The sequence below is a fragment of the Lutra lutra genome, chromosome 11, assembly GCF_902655055.1.
Source record: "Lutra lutra chromosome 11, mLutLut1.2, whole genome shotgun sequence".
In the NCBI taxonomy this organism is placed as follows: Eukaryota; Metazoa; Chordata; class Mammalia; order Carnivora; family Mustelidae; genus Lutra; species Lutra lutra.
Window position 1 is genome coordinate 19720128 of NC_062288.1, and position 22163 is coordinate 19742290.

At 42.7% G+C, this 22163-nt stretch overlaps 1 protein-coding gene across 13 annotated transcripts in view; it reads left to right on the forward strand.

Moving 5' to 3' along the window:
• The window catches only part of SRPK2 (SRSF protein kinase 2), a 254374-nt gene that overhangs the window by 165017 nt on the left and 67194 nt on the right, over positions 1-22163 (forward strand). For 12 of the 13 annotated variants that reach the window (XM_047695777.1, XM_047695783.1, XM_047695789.1 and 9 more), the window contains one exon: positions 8933-9084. In XM_047695777.1, the coding sequence (XP_047551733.1) occupies positions 8933-9084 (152 nt within the window). Of the gene's footprint in view, positions 1-6659; positions 6677-8932; positions 9085-22163 lie in introns of those variants that run through there. The other variant, XM_047695786.1, reaches the window with a different exon arrangement.

Below are 22163 nucleotides of genomic sequence, written 5' to 3' on the forward strand. Positions count from 1 at the left end.
CCTGGGAAGCACTGCTTGTGTTCATGTATCCCTGTTGACCTGCATTTCTCTCCTTGCTAGAGTGCATCCCTCAGTGCTGGGCTCCTGGGAAGCTTTTGCTGGGTTGTGGTAGACACTCTTCTGACCGTGTGTGGGATCGGTGGATGTCTTCTTACACGCCTCTTAGCTCTGGCTTATATTTTTTCTGTTAGTCTTTTTCAACTTCAGTAGTAATATTTCTCCCAGGTCCCACTAAGGTTTTTTAAAACATTCACAGTACCGGTGGCTTAAGAAGTGTGTAGCTCTGTCATATATCTGTTGTTAGGTGATCAAAGAGTTAACTCCTTTCTTTTCTTTTCTTTTCTTTTTTTTTAAGATTTTATTTATTTATTTGACAGAGAGAGATCACAAGTAGGCAGAGAGGCAGGCAGAGAGAGAGAGAGCGGGAAGCAGGCTCCCCGCTGAGCAGAGAGCCCGATGCGGGACTTGATCCCAGGACCCTGAGATCATGACCTGAGCTGAAGGCAACGGCTTAACCCACTGAGCCACCCAGGTGCCCAGTTAACTCCTTTCTTATCTAAAATGTTAATAAGTTGGGAGGCAGGTCTGTTTGCTTTGTCACCAAATTTTAGTTGGCTGTGTTCCATATTCTAGAAAAAAATGTAGTCTTGGAAAATAAGGTCTAAATGTTCTAGCTTGGAATTATGATTATTTCTGTTAGAATTTGGGGCATACGTGGTTTTTTTTGTTTTGTTTTGTTTTTTTTTTAACCTGCCTATGCTCAAAAAAGAATTGGCTTCCATTCTTGAATACCCAGCTTCTTAATTCCTCTGGCCATTTTAACTACCTAAAAAAAAACCTGGACCTCAGTTGAGGCCAAAATCTGAGAAATTAACATGAACTGCTCTATTACTTAGAACTTACTTGGCAGCTGTATTCATTTTCTGTTGCTGTGTAACAAATTACCAGACACTTAGCAGCCCAAAACAATACCCATTTATTAGCTCATAGTTCTGTAGGTCAGAAATTAGGGCTGCACAGCATGACTGGATTCTCATGACTGGAAATCAAGCTGTTGGCCAAGACTGCGGTTCTCTGTTGGGGCTCAGAGCACTCTTCCAAGATGACTGGTCACTGGCAGAACTCATTTCCTTGCATTGAAGTCCTTGTTAGTCCTTCTAGCTGTTGGCTTGGGCACTGTGCTCACTCCCAGAGGTGGCTGGAAATTCCTTGCTCTGTGACCCTGATGGGCAGTTCACAGCAGGGTTGTTTGCTTTCTCCTCTGCCAGCTGCAGCACGACTCTGACTTCTGTGACCAGCCAGAGAAAACGCTCTCCTTTTAAAAGGCTCATGTAATTAGGTCAAGCCCACCCCAGCATACCTGCCCATTTGCTGTGTAGCATAATATCGTGGTAAGAGTGGTATCTTGTTCACAGCATCTACCCACATTCAGAGGAACAGGGAATTCTGTAGGGTGAGGGTCACTGGGGCTCAGTTTTAGAAGTTGGCCTACCACAGCAGACACTTACCATTCATGTTTGATTTACCCAAAGTTTGGAAGTTTTTCATTAGGGAAGAACACATGAAATCATTACGGGTTTTTTTTCTCCTTAGTTGTGAGACTTTACCCCAGTGCTACAGCAAGGCTTTTCGGATAAGCTATTTTGAGAGAAAGTATATATTGATTAGTTCTGTCCTTATGCAGAAATGGCAGATTGCTTATTCCTCTGGCTGACAATTTACCATCAAGAATGGGGAGTTGGAGGGAGGGAGGGAGTTTTAGATTAGGTGGTGGACATAGGGGGAAAGAAAACAAAATTTGGCTTTATGTGAATGTTCTAGAAGTTCATTTTGAACTTATTTTTTAAAGTATATTTTGGCTAAAGATGAAGTGAATAAATTAATTTCTTAAACTAGTGTTAGCTGCCATTTACATTGGTAATAAAGGAAAGGCCTTTTTTCTGCCAAATGTGAAGTTTATTTGTCCTTTTCTCTGCTCAAAAGAAGTAGCAGCTGGAAGGAAGTCGGGACTCCGGTTGCCATGACAGTGTGGGGCCGATGATGCGTGCATTTTGCTAGGGTTCGAGTTTCCTCCCTTGTGTGGTAGAGCCAATGTACATGAAAAATACAATAGGCAGTAGATAAGCATGGTAAAATCATCTCAGTATTATAATATTTAAGGAAAACCGCTTGTTTTTAAATGGCATTTTTTTTTGCTCATCCTATTTGGAATAGTGAGAATATTTAGGTGTCCTTTGTTGGGAAAAATGAATATGTAATCCTTTGTGAAAAATAAAATGACAAGTTGGAATTTCATTTCTAAATTTTTTTTATTCTAGTCATTGAGGGTGGTACCTTGTTTATGTTATATGAGAACATGTTCTTTAAATTAATTTACAGAACTACATACTGCTTTCTGCTATAATGTGGCTGGGGCAATTGTGAAGGAGACCATGTGTACAGATTTTCTAAATCCAAACGTAGGTATCTCTAATTTTTCTTGTAGGCCTATCCTTTCTAAAGTGGACATTATAAGATACCTGTGTGTGTGTGTGTGTGTGTGTGTGTGTGTGTGTTTGCGTGTGCGTGCACTTTTTTGCTTTAAAAAAACCCAGCATTTTGAAGTTGCTCGGTACATGCGAACAGCTAATCCCATTCCCCTTCCTTTTCTCTTTTCCCTACCACCAGCCCTCAGAAACCACTGATTTACTCTGTTCTCTGTACATTTGCCTGATCTGGACATGTTCATGTCAAATGGAATCCTACACCGTAGTCTTTGGTGCCTGGTATTTTTCATTTAGCATAATGTTTTCAGGGGTCACCCATGTGGTAGCATATGTCAGTACTGCATTTCCTATTTTTTTTTAAGATTTTTATTTATTTATTTGACAGAGAGATCACAAGTAGGCAGAGAGGCAGACAGAGCGGGGGATGGGTGGGAAGCAGGCTCCCTGCTGAGCAGAGAGCCCAATTGGGGGCTCCATCCCAGGACTCTGGGATCATGACCTGAGCCAAACGCAGAGGCTTTAACCCACTGAGCCACCCAGGCGCCCCTGCATTTCTTTTTATTGCTTAATAATATCACATTTTATTTATTCATTTATCAGTCAGTGCACATTTTTTGTCTATTATGAATAATGCTGCTATGAATATTTTCACACAAGACTACGTGGGGACATACGTTTTCATTTCTTTTGGGTATATACCTGGAAGTAGAATTGTTGGGTTTTATGATAAGTCTGAATTCAACCTTCTTAGGAACTGCCCAGCTGCCGAGCAGCTGGGCCGTGTAACAGTCGTGCTGCAAATTCAAGGTTCTGATTTCTTTAGGTTCCCCAATACTTGTTATTGTGTGTTTTGTTTTGTTTGTTTTTAAATTATACCCATCCTATTGGGTGTGAAGTGGTATCTCATTGTGATTTTGATTTTTCATTTCCCAGACAGCTAGTGAGGTTGAGCACCTTTCATGTGATTGTTGGTCATTTACCGGTCATCTTTGGAAAATATCTCTTCTAGTCGTTTTCCTTTTTTAAGTTGGGTTTGCCTTTTTATTGTCAAGTTGTAAGAGTTCTTTTTATTTTTATTTTTAACATTTATTTACTTATTTTTAAAAAGATTTTATTTATTTATTTGACAGAGAGACAGAAAAAGATCACAAGTAGGCAGAGAGGCAGGCAGAGAGAGGGGGGAAGGAAGCAGGCTCCCCGCCGAGCAGAGATCCCGATGTGGGGCGCGATCCTGGGATCATGACCTGAGCCGAAGGCAGAGACTTTAAGCACTGAGTGACCCTGGCGCCCCCTATTTTTAACAATTTTTAAAGATGTATTTATTTGAGAGAGAGCACATGTGTGTACACACACATATGAGCTCAGGAGGGGGAGAGAGGGAAGCACCGAGTGTAGAGCTCAAAATGGGGCCCGATCCCGTGACACTGAGATTATGACCTAAGCTAAAACCAAGAGTTGTTGGCTCAAGCAAGTGTGCCACCCACGTGCCCCGAGTTCTTGTTCTTTTATTTTGTTTATTTTTACTTTTTAAAGATTTTATTCATTTACTTGACAGAGAGAGCACAAGCAAGGGGAGTGGTAGGCAGAGGGAGAGAGAAACCGTCTCCTCGATGAACAAGGAGCCCGATACGGGGCTCAATCCCAGGACCCTGGGATCATGACCCGAGCCGAAGGCAGGTGGCTCCACCAACTGAGCCACTCAGGTGCCCTCGAGTTCTTTTTATATTCTAGATATATAATACCCTTATCTTGTATGATTTGCAGGTATGTTCATCCTTTCTGTAGACTGGTTTTACTTTTTTGATTGCCCTTTGAAACACAAAAGTTCTTAATCTTGATCAAGTCCACTTTATCTTTTTTCTTTTATTGCATATGCTTTTAGTGTCATATTTAAGAAATGTTGCCTAGCCCTAGGGTAATGAAGGCCTCTGCCTTTGGTTTCGGTCATGATCTCAGGGTCCTGGGATCGAGCCTCACAGAGGCTCACATGATCTCAGAGATCTCAGGGTCCTGGGATCGAGCCTCACAGAGGCTCCTATCGAGCTCCTTGCTCAGCAGGAAGTCTGCTTCTCCCTCTCCCTCTGCCCCTTCTCCTGCTTGTGTTCCCTCTCTCCCTGTCTCTCTGTCAAATAAATAAATAAAATCTTTTAAAAAAAAGTCTTTGAACCATTTCAAATTAATATTTATGTTTCTGTGAGGTAGAGTTACAGATTCTTTTTTTTTTTTCCCCCATTTCATACAGATGACCAATTTTCCTAATACCATTTTTTGGAAGGAGCATTCTTTCACCATTTAATTGTGTTGGCATCCTTGGTGAAAATATTTATGAGTTCCCTGCATGGCTTCTTAAGTGCTTCTAGTAATTCTTATATGAAATATCTTTTTGATGGTTTTCAACAGGATTGATGAAAAGATATTTTTTAAAATCTGTTGATAAATTTCATGAGTATGTATTTGGTGATAGAAACAGCTGCTATAGAAGCCATGAGAAACCACTGTGAAGAAGCCAGCCTTAAAGATGTGTGGCCTAGGGGTGCCTGGGTGGCTCAGTGGGTTAAGCCGCTGCCTTCGGCTCGGGTCATGATCTCAGGGTCCTGGGATCGAGCCCCGCATCGGGCTCTCTGCTCAGCAGGGAGCCTGCTTCCTCCTCTCTCTACCTGACTCTCTGCCTGCTTGTGATCTCTCTCTGTCAAATAAATAAATAAAAATCTTTAAAAAAAAAAAAAAAAAAGATGTGTGGCCTAGTCCACACAGCTGCCCTACAGCAGATTTACCAGAGCTTCTCCTGTGTGGAAGCAGTAACAAGGATGGATGGGATGAAAAAGATAATGATTGGGACTATAACACTGTTCTGAGCCTTACTATGCTGAGTTGAGTGATTTAATAGTTAGTGATAATTGATGTGAGGCAGGTTACTAGGAGAAGCCTTTTTTTTTTTTAAGATTTTATTTATTTATTTGTCAGAGTGAGCACAGGCAGAGGCAGAGGGAGAAGCAGGCTCCCTGCTGAGCAAGGAGCCCGATGTGGGACTCAATCCCAGGACTCTGGGATCATGACCTGAGCCGAAGGCAGCTGCTTAACCAACTGAGCCACCCAGGCGTTCCTGGGAGAAGCCTTAAAAAAAAAATCACAGGGCACCTGGGTGGCTCAGTCAGTTAAGCGTCTGCCTTCGATTGGGTCATAATCCTAGTGTCCTGGGATCCGGCTCCCTGCTCCTCGGAGAATCTGTTTCTCCCTCTGCTTCTCCCCCTACTCATTCTCTCTCTTCCAAATAAATAAATAAAGCCATAAAAAAGAAAAGAAAAGAAGGGAAAAGAAAAATCCAGTTATTGGGTGACCAGGAATCTGTCCTGTGGGGTTGGTGATCTGAAGGGCCTAGAGTAGTGCTGGCCTCATTTGTAGTTCAAAGTGTTGTAGTAGTCACGTTAAAAAAAAAGTAAAAAGGGTCAGGTGAGTTTAATTTTAATAATATATTTTATTATATCCCAAACATTATTGTTTTAACATGTAATAAATATAAAATTATTAATAAGATATTTTACATTTTTTATTTGAAATCTTGGAAATCCAGTGTGTAGTTTTACACTTACCTTGATTTGGATTAGTCCCATTTCAAATACCTGCATGTGGCCAGCGGCTGCTGATTTAGGCAGCATAGCCCTAGATCCTTCGGTATGATGGCTGGTTGGAATGTTACGTCAGCATTACTCAGCTTGCTTTATACTTCAGGGCACCCCGACTCATCCCTTTAACCGAGAGAACTGACTGGCTTTGGGGGAGATTTTTGCCTGCCTGTTGAGTGTGGTCCTCCCTGGAGGGGTGGGAGGTGCCTATTCATTGAGACAAGAGGGTCTGAGAATTTTGTTAAGCAAAGAGAAACTCATTGTGATGAAGGTATTTGAGCCTCTCAAATGAGAGAAAATGAGCCCATTAAAATTAGAATTTCTTTTCTCTTAACACAGATACAATCTACTCCATAGAGATGAAGCTAAAAACAGAAAATATTGTGAGAGCAGTGGATCCCTAATGGCCATGATTTTGTCCCCAGGGGAGTTGTCCGAGGCTGGACCCAGTTTTGATGGTCGCACCTGGGGGTGGGGGATGGGATGTTACTGACGTCAGCGGCTTGAGGCCAGGGATGCTGATAACATCCCAACAGGACAAAACAGCCCCTGCTACCCGGCCCAAATGTAACAAATAGTAAAACAAGATCCTCCGGTTCTGTTCTTTTCATTCCTTGTTCCCTAGTTTCTATAGGGAATAGAACATGTTTTCTTTTGAATTTGGAGAATCTCCTCGTTTATTCATATAAAATTTCTAAGGAAGAAATAGCTAACTTTCAAAGCATTTCTGATTGAGCAGAGTTTTCAGCTGGGTAGATTCTGCTAACGGCCCTGAAGAATGAATGGGTCGCATGAGACCATTCATCTTGCTAACCTTCTCTTCTCTTCTCTCCGGAGAAGCCGTGGGATGGGTGCAGTCCTCCCCTGCCTCCCCCTCCTCGGACCTCTTTTCTGTCCAGTACATTCCACTTGCAGTAAGAGCACATATGTTAACAAGAGAAGGAGCATCTGCAAAGCTGCCAGAAAGATGATCACACTTGCATAAGGTCTGTTGGATGTATTTTTGGATGCATCCTGGCAGTGATGTGGGTGTTTGGTTGTGACTCTTCTCTGCCAGGGCTTCATCATGAGCAGTGGCTAACTCAGAATATGATCACCACCACGATCGTATGTTTGTCACCCAGAGGGCTGTAACTTTGAGTCTTCATAAATTCTAGCAAGTAGAAATCAATACAAGTCATTTTCAGCTCATAAGTGTTTGTTAGTTCTGCCAAAGGTGGTCCTGATTGCCAGCATTTGCCTTTAAGGACCCCTACCTCTTCCTGGTGACTGCTAGAGTTTCCGCTGCCTTCAACCCTTGCCCCCCTTTGTTGCATGCGACAATGTGAGTGTTGGGGATGAACCACATAAATGAACTGTAGTTAACTTAGGCTTAAGGCAATATAGTAAGTGCTATTTGGAGGATCTTAGATGTGGCAAGAATTTAGAGGTCCAGCTTAGAAGGGGTCAGTGGTCAGGGCAGCTCTGCTGGCCCTGCCTCGTACCAGCAACTGCAGATGAACTTGCGCCCTGTGACTGCTGATCCGAAGGCACCAGGGCTCTCAGGTGACCTCTAGCTGTCGGTGCCCTCCCCTGTACCACCAGGAAGAGAGCAGATCTGGAAGCTGCCTTCCACTGTGCAGAGAGTAGTGATGTCTTGAAGGGTGTTTTTAGAAGGGGAACCATGAATACTGGGCAGGCCAAAGCCAAGAGCACTTGTCTACCACATTAGGGCTTGTGGGATTCCCCTGGCTCCCAGACTAGAGACCCCCTGCTCACCTACTGAAACTCTCTCTGGGGAACACAGATACCTTCTGCAGGGTATCCGCACATCCCCATTTCCTACCCACGAAGCTCTGGTCAGCCCAGGGAGGGCAGTGGTGGTTCCATTGCTAGGGCAGCTTGTCTTAGTTGAAGGGAGAGATGTGCTTCTATGCCTGTGTTGTGACCTTAGGTTCAGGTTTCCCCAGAAGGACATGGTTAGAAATAGCAGTTACATTTTATAGTAAGTGAAAGCTTGATTTTATAGGATTGCATTATGAATGCCTTATTTATTTAAGCAAATATATTCAGTATGCTCTTGAGTTTCTAGGTTCCTGAAAGAAGGTTTATATATGTAATCTCTCAAGCTTAAAAATGTTTTTCATTACAGGTTTTCTTAACTTTTGTAAAAGAGCATAATTAATCATCATTGAGCCTTTATGTGACGATTAGAAATGACCATTTTGCAAACCTTGCAAACCTGGCATTAATATTTGGACAGTATCTGTGTTTGACAATGGGTATTTTCTTTGTTTAATTTCCAGTTTGGGGACAGTGTTCTTGATAAGCAAGGTTGATCGATAACTGTGAATTCTGTGATGAAAATGACTGTACATCAGCTACAGTGTATATTAATCAGCTTTTAGAAGCATCCAAGAAACCTAACCACATTCTTACTATTTCAATAGGATTTCATTTTTAAATAATGGAAACTAAGTCCTTTTTTACGTTCAGGGCTGCTTTCATCTGTCTTTTTATAATCTCTGTGGGATGTGTTCTAACTAATAAGGCTGTGTATCGTGGGGGGTAAGGGTGAATACTTTATTTCACTTATATTTTATGATCTTGTCAGGACTTAAGAAATACTGAATCTTTGAGTGAAAATATGTCTGTAAAGTATAATCTTTCCTCTTGACCTGTATGTTGAAACATTACTTGAATTCAGCTAGAATGACAAAGTGACATTAATCAACTCTTCTTAGTGTGTTTTATTTTTTTGTCTTGTATTAAGAAACGCTCATGTGTGTCCATAATGCAAGACTGACTTCTAAGTAAACAGGAATTTTCCTTCCACTGTTTCAGGCCGGAGCCTCAGCAGAAAGCTCCCTTAGTTCCTCCACCGCCCCCTCCGCCGCCCCCGCCGCCCCTGCCGGACCCCACGCCCCCAGAACCGGAGGAGGAGATCCTAGGATCCGACGATGAGGAGCAGGAGGACCCTGCCGACTACTGCAAAGGTGATATGCTCGTGGGGTTTGTCAGGCGGAGCGAATGAGGCCCATTGCTTGGTCTTTATTAAATTAACCTCTTGGTATCAGTATCATTTTTAATTTCTGGGTCATTGAATATAGAATGATACCCCAAAATGTAAGAAACATCAGAAGGAAAACTGTAACCTATAGAAAATATATACATATGTACATTCACACTGAGTACTTACCAGAGGATTTAAATCTACTAATAGAATTAAAGATAGTACTAAGCAACAATTAAAGATAAAAACGGAATAAGCCATCTAGGAAGAACATAGAGACTTGAAATTATCAGGCTCCTGAGGGGGCCGGTTTAACTCTTGTGCAAGACTTGACTTCACGTTTTCAGGCTGCTAAGACTAACAAGGAACCAGCCCTTTCTCTGTATAGCATTGAATTACATAGTATTCATTGTCTGTGGAAAGAAAGCCAGTTCATTTGTTTACAGAAACAGGCATTTTCCTGGCATTGTGCTCAATGAAAAAGACATTCTGTGGGTTCTACCATTGTGTGACATAGTGGATTATGTTTTTAGCTGTGATTTTGCAGAAGACACAGAAATTACTCAAGTGAGGGATGCCTAGGTGGCTCAGTCAGTTAAGCGTCTGCCTTTGGCTCAGGTCATGATCCCTGGATCCTGGAATCAGGTCCCGCCTCAGGCTCCCTGGTCAGCAGAGAGTCTGCTTCTCCCTCTGCCTACTGCTCCCTCGGCTTGTGTGCACGGGCACGTACTCTGTCTCTGACAAATAAATAAAATCTTAAAAAAAAATTACTCAAGCAAAGTGTTGCTGTATTGATGCTTCCTAAAGATCAAGAACATAGAGTTAAACTCCTTAAATGCCAAGCATGTTGTATGATGAATATTGAGAACAGTGGGATCCAGACTCTATACTTGGTGTAGACGGGACTCTGAGAATGCAGGAGAAGGGAAGTTGCTGTGTCCATTTGACTCCTCTTTACTTAATTTACTCATCTGGAGTTTCACTCTGTCTAATAGAAAATTATCACAGTCTGATAGTCTGAGCTTCTGAACATGTGATGAAACACTGATTTGCTATAGATTAAGATAGATGTAAAGCAGATTCTGCTGTTTAGGCCATAGAGCATTAATGACTCTCTGGCTTTGTAGTGTCACTTACCTCGTGATTACAGGCCATTCTTGTATTGGTTATGAGAACATTGTGCTTTTTAGTTACCTATTAGGAGGAAGAGAAAATTATGTTCTGCTGTAAAAGTTTAAGAACCAATCTTCCACTCTGACCTCATTGTTCCATAGAATGGGTTTCTACATGTGGAATCTGTGTTTTCTTTAGGAAAAGGAATGTAGATCTTCAGCATTTTTATGAGGAGTGATTGTGACCCCAGAGGTCTTTGCCATCTACTATGGAATATAACAGGAGTCTGTGGAAAGGTGAAAAGAAGAGATTTTGTATCCTCCCTCTTACTCTGCATTTCTTGGTTCATAAATGAAGTTGTTTGAAAAGGAGATGCCGACAGTTGTCTTTCAATTTTACTGCTTAGGCCAGAGCATTAGGTTGGTTCTGTAGGAACATTTCTTTTTAGCACACGGGCCCCACCTTGCTAGAATGAGAGCCCTTTGCCTCACATCTGGCTCTGAAGCGTGTGGATCAGAAGATGTAACCAGTGCTCTTGTTATCCCTTTCCAGTCTGTAGATCTGCACAGCAGACACCTCAGACCAAAATACAGGCCTGTGAATGAAGGATTTCACAGTCAGGGCTGATTTTAGGTAACATTTACTGAACTCTAAACATCTTAGAGTATTAAAGTCAGCCTCACTAAAGCATGTGTGAGAGAGAGAAGTTTCTCTCTCTCGCTTTCCCTCTGTCTTTCCAGATTTTGCTAAGTTACTTGTGCTTCTAGTCAGCATTACACATACCAGATGCTTTACTCTGTGAATTTTGTATGTAGATCAGAACCCTTTGTCCAAGGTAACTGAGGTAAATGCATTCAAGGAGTCTGTGAAACTGATTGGGAATGTCTGGGACTAGAACTGCACCCCACCCCCACCCTCCAGCCCTGAATAGTTTAAATTTCCAACATGCTGCTTATTCACCCCTGAGTTATTTAGCGTATTTTGTCCACAATCAGGTACATTCTTCTTTGTAAGTACAATGCAGCCATCAAGATCAAGAAGTTAACATTGTAATAGTTCTGCGGTTCATTCCTCAGACTCTGTTCAGGTTTTGCCAGCTGCCAATATCGTCCTTTATGTGAAACCAGTCCTTCTCAGTATCATGTTACGTTTGTTTTCTTGTGTTAAAAAATAAAATTCAACTGAATAGATTTGGAGATCTAGTTGGCTTTATTAAGCTTTTCACGAATTGGACAGCATCTGTAATCCAGCAAGTGGAGATGCTCCTCGGAGTTGTGAAAGGAGAGCTTTCTCTGGGAAAGAGGGTGAGGCTTGGAGTTACTACCAAGAGGAAGGATTATTTCCTGCCAGGACCTCTTCCTTCTAGTGAGGAGAGCGGAGAGTGAGGTGGTAGCATTTTTATCATGCAGATTACCTCACTGTACTTATGAGGAAACTCCTGGTTGACTCCTAAAAGGTCACATTCCTGAGGTAGTTTGAAACTATAATTCAGTCTTGGTTTGCCCTGTTGAGGGGCAAATGACTTGTTTGGCTTGTTTTTTTCTTTGTGAACACTTGTTTCTTTAATCTGGAATAGTTCCTTAATCTTTTCTTGGCTTTCATGACTGACATTTTTGAAGATTGTAGGTTCGTTATTTTGTATGTTTCTTAGTTTGGTAAACTTCTTTATTTTGTAGATTTTGTTTGTTTGTTTTTAAAGTAATCTCTATACCCAAGGTGGAACTCCATCTCACAGCCCTGAGAGTAAGAGAGGTGTGTTCTGCTGACTCAGCCAGCCCGGTGTGCACCCCCCCCCCCCACCCCCCACCCCCCCCCCACCCCCCGTTTCTTAGTTTGGAGTATCAGGAAAGTGTTGTGGGGCACCTGGGTGGCTCATTCTGTTAGGCATCTGCCTTTGGCTTGGGTCATTGTCCTGGGGTCCTAGGATCAAGGGGCCCAGCTCTCCAGATTGGAGGGCTCTGTGCTCAGTGGGGAGCCTGCTCCTCCCTCTCCCTCTGCTGCTCCCCCCTTCTTATATTCTCTTGCTCTCTGTGAAGTAAATGAATAAAATCATTTAAAAAAAAAATCCAGAAAAGTATTCCTCTTTGGGAAGTGTTCTCTTAGCATGTTATTTTACCAAGAAGTGCAGTGTTTTGGTTTATACCATTGGAGTTGATGTGGTCACTTTGTTTAGGATGGTGTCTGCCAGATGATCTGTTCTGTGAAGTTACTTTTTTCTGCTGGTCATAAATACAGATTTTGTTGAGAGTTACTTCTTTGAGACTGTTTAAGTATCCTCTTGTCAACAAATATATTTTCTTCTTTCTCTCCTTTTTTTCTCTTCCTGTCTCCCACCCATTCCTTCCATCCATCTCCCTGTGTTGTCTGTCTGGCTATGTCACATGGCCTCATTCATGGAATTCCCTATTCAGTGAGTTCTAACCAGTTCCTCTCCTTATTTGTTTGGGTACGTGGCTTATCCCACATTTGGCCATTAGGAGTTCTTTCAGGTTGATTCTGTGTCCTTTCTATATGTCCTTGTCATTCTTTGAGTACTTGCTTACTTTCAAGTATAGTAAACTGTTCCAGGCTTGTATTTTCCCTACCCCAGCCCTGGAGTCTACTCTTTCTACAAGGATCCCTGGTCTCTTTTAGGGGAGGATAGGATTTAGAAAATAAGATCTGGGCATTGGATTTGATTATCAAATCAATTATCACTGATTATCACTGATTATCACTGCTACTGGGGTAGCAGTGTTTGTAGATCTCTTAACATAGGTCTAGGGAGACACACACCTTTTATGTTTATATATATTTCTACATTTACGATTATTTCTGTTTTTACTTATGTATTTATTAAGATATGTGAATTTAATCAGGTAGCTCTAATTCCACTCTAATACCAGGGGATTCAGCCCAGTTTTCTCCCTTTCTGTATTTCTGTGTTTCTTTCTTTCTTTGACAATAAGAGGCTAGGCTCTCGTTATCCTCATTACGTTTAATTATTTGATTAATTTCCGTGTACATGATGAGTCACCAGTCGCTGTCTCTGGTTCAGAGGGCATCTCCCCACTTTGCCCTTGCCTAGCCTGTGCTCAGATACCCGTGTCACTCCACCCTGACTCGTGACTGTGGACTGAATTGTTCGGGCGGGGGAAGGGAAGGGATGGCTTTTGCAGTTTTTAGGGGTGGGTTTTACTTAGTCTGAGGAGGTGTCTTGTCTGTTTCCTGTCCCTTCTGTTTTCTTTGACTTCATTCCTAGAGAACCTCTGCCCTACCAACCACTTCTTAGTATTCACAAAGTAAAATAAAATGTCAACAACAAAACGCAGTACCTGTTTTATCTCTTCACAAAAGAAGTGTTTGTTCACCTCAGGAAACAGGTCATGGGTTGGAGTGTGCAGTGGCCTGGAATCCCAGTGCCTCACAGGAGCTGTGCTAAGCGTCTGGGTTTCTGCCCTCCTGGATCATTCTTGACCAACCAACCTTCCTTTTCATCTCTTAACATGTCTTTCCCCATTTGAAACATAGGAAACCTCAGCCACCTGAGCCCAAAGGCCACTGTTTAGAGTTCTAGTATCGCTAAAGCATTCTTCCTTGCTCCTTTCTACTTGGCTGTGCATTCTCTTGTCTTCACGGCTGGCTTGTTCCCACTCCTTTTATTTTTCATTCTCCCACCAGACCCAGGAGGACTATGGACTTTGGTGTCTGAGTCCAGAATCTGGCTTCTCAGCTCAGAGAAGCCTCAGTCAGGCTCTTTGCCCTCCAGGCGTCAGCTTCTTCATCTGTGATGGAATATCGTCTCCCCATGTAATATGACACACAACCACATCATACCACCTAAGGTTTTATGAGGATGAAAATGGGACCAATACACCACGTATGTGCCATACTGCCTGGTACATAGAAGGTGCTTAAGAAATGTGAATTTTATTTTCCTCCGTCCTGCCCTTGTTCCTTCGTTCTCCTTCCGCGTTTGTTCCTGCCTGTGCTTTCATGCTGGTCTCCTTTGTGCCGCCCCCATGGGGTCTTCGTTCCCTCACTGTGCCGGGGCCAAGCCCCGGCCTCCGGAGAGACAGAGCCGTGCCACGTGACCTCTCTCTCTGTGTCTCATTTTGGTTTCTCCTCTGGTCAGTTGTCTCAGGCGAGACCTGTAGCAGCAGGCCGGGCAGTTTGTTCAGATTCCTGCTTCCAAGCCTGGAAGATAACAAGGGTCAGGCACAGGATGAGCCACTGAACAGACACTTCCGGGAGGCCCTTGTGCCGCATGCGCACACTCCGTGAGTTTGAGCATAAAGCCTCCTCGCCAGAGTGGAACCTGGTCGTGAGGGGAGACTGCGGCGCTGGTGGCTCTGCAGAGTGTGACCCGGTAGCTCCTGCCTCATAATGGCTGGGGGTGCCCGCTGGACGTTCCTAGGCTGGACTGTAACCCCCGGACTGGGATTTCAGCGAGGACGACCCGCACCCCTACGTATTTCAGAGCCTCGTCAGGCCCAGCTAAGGTACGTGGGTGCCTCTGCGCCTCAAAGCCAGCACAGAGAAGTGCCTTCCGGTCGCTTCACCGTAGGTGACTGAGGCGCATGAGGGGAATTACCGGCTTTGGACGGCCTTGTGTCTGAACGTTTCTCCCACCCTCAGCACAGACTTGCTACGGGGACTGGTCAGTGGTGATGGTCTTTGGAAAGTCGTTTTGTTAGATCATCCTGCCTGCCCTGCCTCCTGGAGATCCTCCCCTAAATCGTTCTTCAGTAAGTTGGCACCTTGCACAGTTTCATCGGGTATTATTTCTGGAGACCTCGATTTCAACACTTTTGTGGTCTGACTTGGTAAGTGTGTGTCATTTCCTCAGAAAGACCTTCTTTAAACCCTGAGTCACATCTTCCTTAGGCCCCTGCCCCTCACAAGAGCATGTCCCACAGCCTCCCGGCCCCCAGCCGGCACCAGGGTATGTAATTCTACAGTTATTTTTCGGTTCATTTGTGATCTCCTTCTCCTCAGTTTGGAAGATTCCCTGTGGTCAGGGGCTGTGTATTTTGTCAGCCCCCCTGTGTGTGTAATCTCCACAGTGCAATAAGTATTTTTGGTTGGATGAAGGAACTGTCTCTAGTGTTAAGTTACAATGGATGGACAAATGACACCAATGTTTCCCGTGTGTCTCAGAAGGCATGTCAAGAGTGAGAAGGTTGACATGCCTTGAAGGGGACACAAGTCAGAATACAGATTTCGTTTCTTCCCTAAATCTTTTAAAAATTATCCGTAATGCTCCAGAGGTCTTATTTATTATCCACGTTTGAGTGGCATCCAGTTGGTTCCTTTTGATACATTGGTATATTGAAACTTAGGAATATCTTCTTCAAAAGATAGGATAAACAGTATAAATATTCACACAGTATAAAAATGTCTGATGACTTTCTTACACACAAATTGCCTCTCCATCTATGAAAAGTTTGGATTGACTGAATTTTAATAACTCTCAAAATTTCACATTGATGGTTATATGTTCTTACTGGCCTTTTCTCTCTACAGTGTATGCCTTGGGACTATTATAGCTTTAGCTTGTCTTAAAATAAGAACACAGTACACCTTACATAGGGTTGCCTTAGAAACCAGTGTCATACAGCTTGTATTTTATAGAAGTGTCATCCTTAGTTTGCTTTTTTCCTTTTTTTTTTGGTGGGGGGGGTATAAAAAAGATCACCTTTATTCATTTAGTTATTTTCCTTATAAACCACTAAGGCTGTGCACACCTTAATCCTACCATGGTTGTGTATGTTTTTAAAATTATTTGGCTTAATTTGGCTTACCTGAAGCCTCAAAAAGAAACTCTGCTTATCTGTGTGAGAAAAGTCATAGAAGCTCCTGAGTTAATCACAGAAGGCCTCATTACATTTCTTTCGTGGGGACTGAGGAGATCCTGACACCTGATAGGACCGCTGGTGCTGCCAGTTGCCACTGACCGGGGGATCGATCACTAAGCGTTAGTTAGCGTGACGGTTCAATTCTTTGAGGCTTACTCTGTGTCAGGTGTTATGTTTTACCTCAGGGACTAGGAAGGTGAATTGGAAAGCAGCCCCGACTCTCCGGGAGTTCATGGCCTTGGGACTTTGCCGCTAGAGTAGGTAGAAGCCAGTCAGTCCTTCACTGGTCTTGCCTTTGCAGTCCGTCCCTGGCACCTAGTAGAATAATGTGTGGCTTGTTGAGTAGTGACTGAAGAGGCCACATCGAGAAATGACTTAAATAGCCTTTTTTACCTTTACTGTGTGGTTAATAATTATAAGAAGGAAAAGGAAGATTGGTGAGAGCTTTTAGAGGATTGATGTATTTGGTTAGAGGTAAAAGACTTCCTAGAAGATGTTAAAGGGGGCCTTGCCACTGGAGAATTATTGGACTTTACTGATGGCACAGGACACTTCTCTGATTCAGCCCTCGAGGCTGGGACCGGTGTTTCTGTGAAGCGCTGGGGGCTCTTGTTTTCCTAGCCCATGGTGAGCTAAAGGCTGATGCGTAGATTAGGTTGAAGAGGAATTTGGGAGCATCATGTAGAGGACGAAGATGAGGAAAAGAAATTTGTACATGAAGTAAATTAAAATTGGGTAGTAAGATATGAAGGAACCCAAACTAGTTCGTGTGTGTATATAGATTTCTTGGGATTTTCTGCACATGGCATTTTCTGCACATTTATCATATCACAAAGTGTCATGCAGATACTTGTTTTCCTCAACATTCTTTATGCATTTTATTTTTCTTTCTTGCTTCCTTGCTCCCTGCCTAAGGTTGAATAGAAGTGTGGTAAGAGTGGACATCATCGATTGTTTCTGACCTTATGGTAGATGTGTAGGTATTTTTTAGCTCTCTTTTGACAGGTTGTGATGGATCATAGATTTAAATGTAAAGCTAAAATTATAAAGCTTATTAAAAAAAAGTAGGATATCTTCACAAACTTGCAGTAGGGAAGATTTCTTAGAGAATAAGCAAGACGTATTAACTACAAAATAAAGATTAATAAATTTGATTTCATCAAAATAAAAAAGTATTTGCAGATTTAAAGGCACTTTTAAAAATGAAAAGACTAGCCTCAGACTAGGAGAAAATACTGGTTACATAGATAGCTGACAAAGAATGTGACTGTGAGAACAAGCATAGGAAGTCTGGAGAAATATTCTTCATGTTGATTAGGGTGTATACATTTGTCAAATATCAGGGAATTATGTAATAAGATGTTTGACTTCATTGTATGTAAATTTTAACTCAATTTTAAAATTTTTATTATTTTTTTACTTATTTGTCAGAAAAAGAGAGAGCGAGTGCACAAGCAGGGGGATCAACAGGCAGAGAGAGAAGCAGGCCCCCCACTGAGTAAAGATCCCAATGTGGGACTTGATCCTAGGACCCCAGGATCATGACCCGAGGTGAACGCAGACACTTAACTGACTGGTCACCCAGGTGTCTCAGTTTTACCTCAACTTAAAAAATGGTTGCCATACCTAGGTAAATGTGGATTATAGGATTTCTCGTGTGTGTGTGTGTGTGTGTGTGTGTGTGTGTGTGTGTGTGTGTTTTACCGTTTTGTCTTAATTTTTCTTGATTTTCTGTACTAAGCATGCGTTTTTTTGTAAATAGAAAAAAAATGTTTAAAAAAGAAAAACAGAGTGAGAAACCATTGCAGATTTTGCATGGGCAATGGCTGTACTTAAGAAAGATTCATTTGTCAATCTTGAATGATTAGAGAGAGAAGATACACATAATGGAGGGGTCAAAAAGTAAGCAGCATCATAGAGGAAGCATTTCTGTCTTTGACAAAAGACTGACCATAAAGGACAATGTCTTGAACTGTGTGTGGTGCGACTGGAAGAAGAGAGTGCATTCTGGACGTCTTTTTTTTTTTTTAAGGGCTCTGTGAATTCTGAATCTGATTGCCATTTCTTCTTTGTTTAGGATGTTATTTGGCTATTAAAGAACTCAGAGCCAAATGTGCAACCCTCCTATTAACAAGTGAGCAAGAATTCCCAGCATTGTATTCTGTGTCCTATCTTCACTGCAACATTATTCTATTTTATTTTTTTCAGGGCTATTTTTTCTTTGCCCCAATTTCCTTCTAATTTTGTATCTTTTACTGTGGTTTTATGAACTGCCTCAATTCCTTATTGGAAAGAGTGGATTTGGAGCTATTAACAGGAACAGTGAAATCACAGTTGGTCTGGGGAAATTTTGAGTTTGACTTTATTCATTTAGTTTAAAGACACTGGCGTAGATATCAAGAAGACAGCTGGAAATAGGAATCCGGGGCTCAGAAGAGCTGCTAGCAAATGGTGTAGTAAAGGAAGCAGCACTGCCGGGGGCACCTGGGTAGCTCAGGTGGTTAAGCCTTAGAGTCATGATTTAATGCTGGCAGAAGAGGACACCTGGATGCTCTGCATTTGGGAGCCTCCTAGAGCCTGCCTTACCTCTCTTGCCTGGGTTGACTGTCATCTGTGGCCCTTATGTTGTAATAAAATGTAATCATGAGTATGACAGCCTTCGGGGAGTTCTGTGAGTTCTTACGGATTAACTGTTGCAGCCGAGCCTGTCTTTGGAACCTGCAGACTTGCAGTTGGTGTCAGTGGCGGGGTCTCTGGGACTCCTCAGCTCCACGGTTCTGTGGTTCTTGAGACTCTTCCCAAACCTTGCACAAGAACTACAGATCTGATAGGAAAGCAAATTGTGGAAGAGGTGTTAAGCGAATACAAAAGATGCAGTAAGGCTGTTCACTGACAGGCCTTTGGGAGATGCCATGGAATGTAGGAGGAGAAGGAACAAGGTGAGAGAGAAAGAGCAGGCAGAGAGGTAGGAGAACAGCCAGAACTGGGGTTCGGCTTGACATGGAGCAGATCGAGGAACTAGCAGACAGCAGCTGTTGGTCTCTGTGCGTAGTCAGTTGTGTAACTGGAGTTTTCCATTTTTTGGTGCAGAGGGGTCTTTTTTTTCTTTAAAGATTTTTTTTTTCTTTTTATTAGACAGAGAGAGAGATCACAAGTAGGCAGAGAGAGAGGGGAAGCAGGCTCCCTGCTGAGCAGAGTCTGATGCAGCTCTCGATCCCAGGACCGTGATATCATGACCTGAGCCAAAGGCGGAGGCTTAACCCACTGAGCCACCTGGGCGCCCCGTGGGGTCTTAATTGCCTTCTCGATGTCTGCGGTTCTTGCCCTACCGGCAGGTCCCCTGCATCGTTGGCCATTTTGGGTCTGCATGTCCCCAGAGGTGGGTGGCATGGGATTGGGGCCAGTACCACCACATGCTGTCTGCCATGGACTTTCCCTGCCTCTCGATGACCCAATGCTGCTGGTACCTGCTGTGAGATTGCTCCTGGTCATGCTGTGGGGCTGTCCCTGCTGTGCTGGATGCCAGAGCAGGACCAGGTGGTGCAGCCCAAATGCCTCCTCTGTTTCCACTTAGTCCAGCAGGAGTCTGCACAGCATTGCCCTTGCTCCATACCTCCCCGTCTCCCCTGTGCAAATGCTTCCTGCGGTCGCCCCACAGCCCCCTCCCTGCTGGTCTGCACCACGGGGCCCAGGAGGCTGGATCTAGGAAGAGTCTGCAGGCCATGTGAGGGCTCGCTCTTCTGTCCCATCCTCTCCCAGTCCATTTACCCGCTCACTGGACCGTAACTTCCTTTACTTTCCTTCTTTGGCCCCAAACTGATACATTCTGGCTCTTTGGGGCTGTCTACCAGTTCTCTCAGTGGGCCCCAAGCATGTTTGATTCTTTTGGGACCTAAATTAGGATTTTGAAAACATTTACAAACAGAACCAAGTAATGAGACAAGTTTTAGAATAATTTATTTTCTCTTTTTTCGAATTTATTTTTACTAAATTGACATACAACACTCTGTAAGATGTACATTATGTAAGTAAGGTGTTCACTTGATACATTGGTATACTGAACTGTGATTACTGCCTTAGTGTTAGGTAACACTTTTATCATGTCACATAATTATCATTTCCTTTTCATAGTGGGATCGATGACAGTCTAGTCTCTTAGCAACTTTGAAGTTTACAATAGAGTTGCCTATGTTTATTTCTCTCTTGAGACTTGTATAAAAAAGAGCTGTATTCTTAAGAGTTCCTTATCCAGATCCCTCTCCCTCTCCCTCTCCCTCTTAGCATTGATATTCTGAATTGGTAGGATGGATTGGGCAGGGTGATTTTCCTATTTATCTGTACCAGATCCTGTTTCAACCTAGAATTGAAAAGACTGAAATGAAGTAAAGGAGTTTTAGATTTTGTTGAAGGTTTTTTTTTTCTTTTTCCTTCTATTTGGTATTGACTAGCGGTACTTGAAAACTTGCTTTTTTTTTTCCCCCTCATACAGTTTTGTGTATTGATTACAATAGCCCCCCCCAACCCCAAACCACTAGGGTTATGTTCCAGGACCCCCATGAATGCCTGAAGCTGCAGGGAGTGGCAAACCCTATATATACATGTTTTTCCTATACATACATACTTGTGATGAAGTTTAAGTTCTAAATAAATCAGGCACAGTAAAAAGATTAACAACAATAATAGAACAATTATAATAATACACTGTAATCAAAGTTAGGTGGTCGCTCTCTCTCTCTCTCTCTCTCTCTCTGTGAAAATGTCTTATTGTTCTTACTCTCCCTTCTTGTTTTTGTGGTGATGTAAGATGATAAAATAGCCTCCTTCGGGGCACGCTGGTGGCTCAGTCTGTTAAGTTTGCCTTCGGCTCAGGTCATGATCTCAGGGTCCTGGAATCGAGCCCCGTGTTGACTGCCTGCTTCTCCCTCTCCCTTTGCTTCTCCCCACATGCTTGTGCTCACTCTCTGTCAAATAAATAAATAAAATCATTAAAAAAAAAAAGCCTGCTAGATGAGATGAAGTGAGGCGAATGATGTAGGCATCGTGACCTCATGTTAGGCTACTGTTGCTCTTCTGGTGACCTGCAGAGGGAGGCTCACCTGCTTCCCGGTTGCGGTTGGCCATGCTAAGTGGAAACAATGGAAGGGGGGTACTTTACATAGAATTTACCACTTTAGAAGCTACAATTCATTGTTTTTCAGTATATTTACAGATTGGGCAACTATTAGCACTAATTCCATAACATTTTCATCAAAATGAAACCAAAAAAGAAACATGTTCATTAGCAGTCAGTCCTCATCCCCATTCTTCCCAGTCCTGGGCAACCACTACTCTACTTTCTTTCTTTATGGATTTGCTTATTCTGGACATTTCATGTAAACAGAGTCCTGTAGTACGTAGTCTTCTGTAGCTGGCGTACTTTGCATCTTTTTAACTTTGGTCCATGTTGTAGCGTATGTTACTACTTTATACCTTCTTAGACTACAGTATGCTGTGCTTGAGATGTATTACATTTTGTTTGTCCATTTATCAGTTGATTTACATTTGGTCTCTATTTTTTTTTTTTGGCTACTAATAATATGCTACTGTGTGTGTATGTATGTCTGTGTGTGTATATGTGTGGGTATTTGTATATGAGTTTTTTTTTTTTAAACGATTTTATTTATTTGACAGAGGGAGAGAGATCACAAGTAGGCGGAGAGGCAGGCAGAGAGAGGGGAGGAAGCAGACTCCCCGCTGAGCAGAGAGCCCAATGCGGGACTCGATCCCAGGACCCTGAGATCATGACCTGAGCCGAAGGCAGAGGCTTAACCCACTGAGCCACCCAGGTGCCCCTGTATATGAGTTTTTAAATGGGTGTGTTTTCATTTTCTTGGGTATGCGTAGGAGTGGAATTGTTTTTGGGTCATATTGTAACTCCATGTTTAAATATCTTGAGGAATTGCCAGACTTTTTCTGAAGAAGCTACATATCACCGTATATTCTCACCAGCAGTATATGAAGGTTACAGTTTTTCCACATCCTTGCCAATACTTAACTCTTTTTTAGCCATGCTAGTGGTACTGAAGTGGAATCGCATTGTGATTTTGACACAGATTTTTTTTTTTTTTAAAGA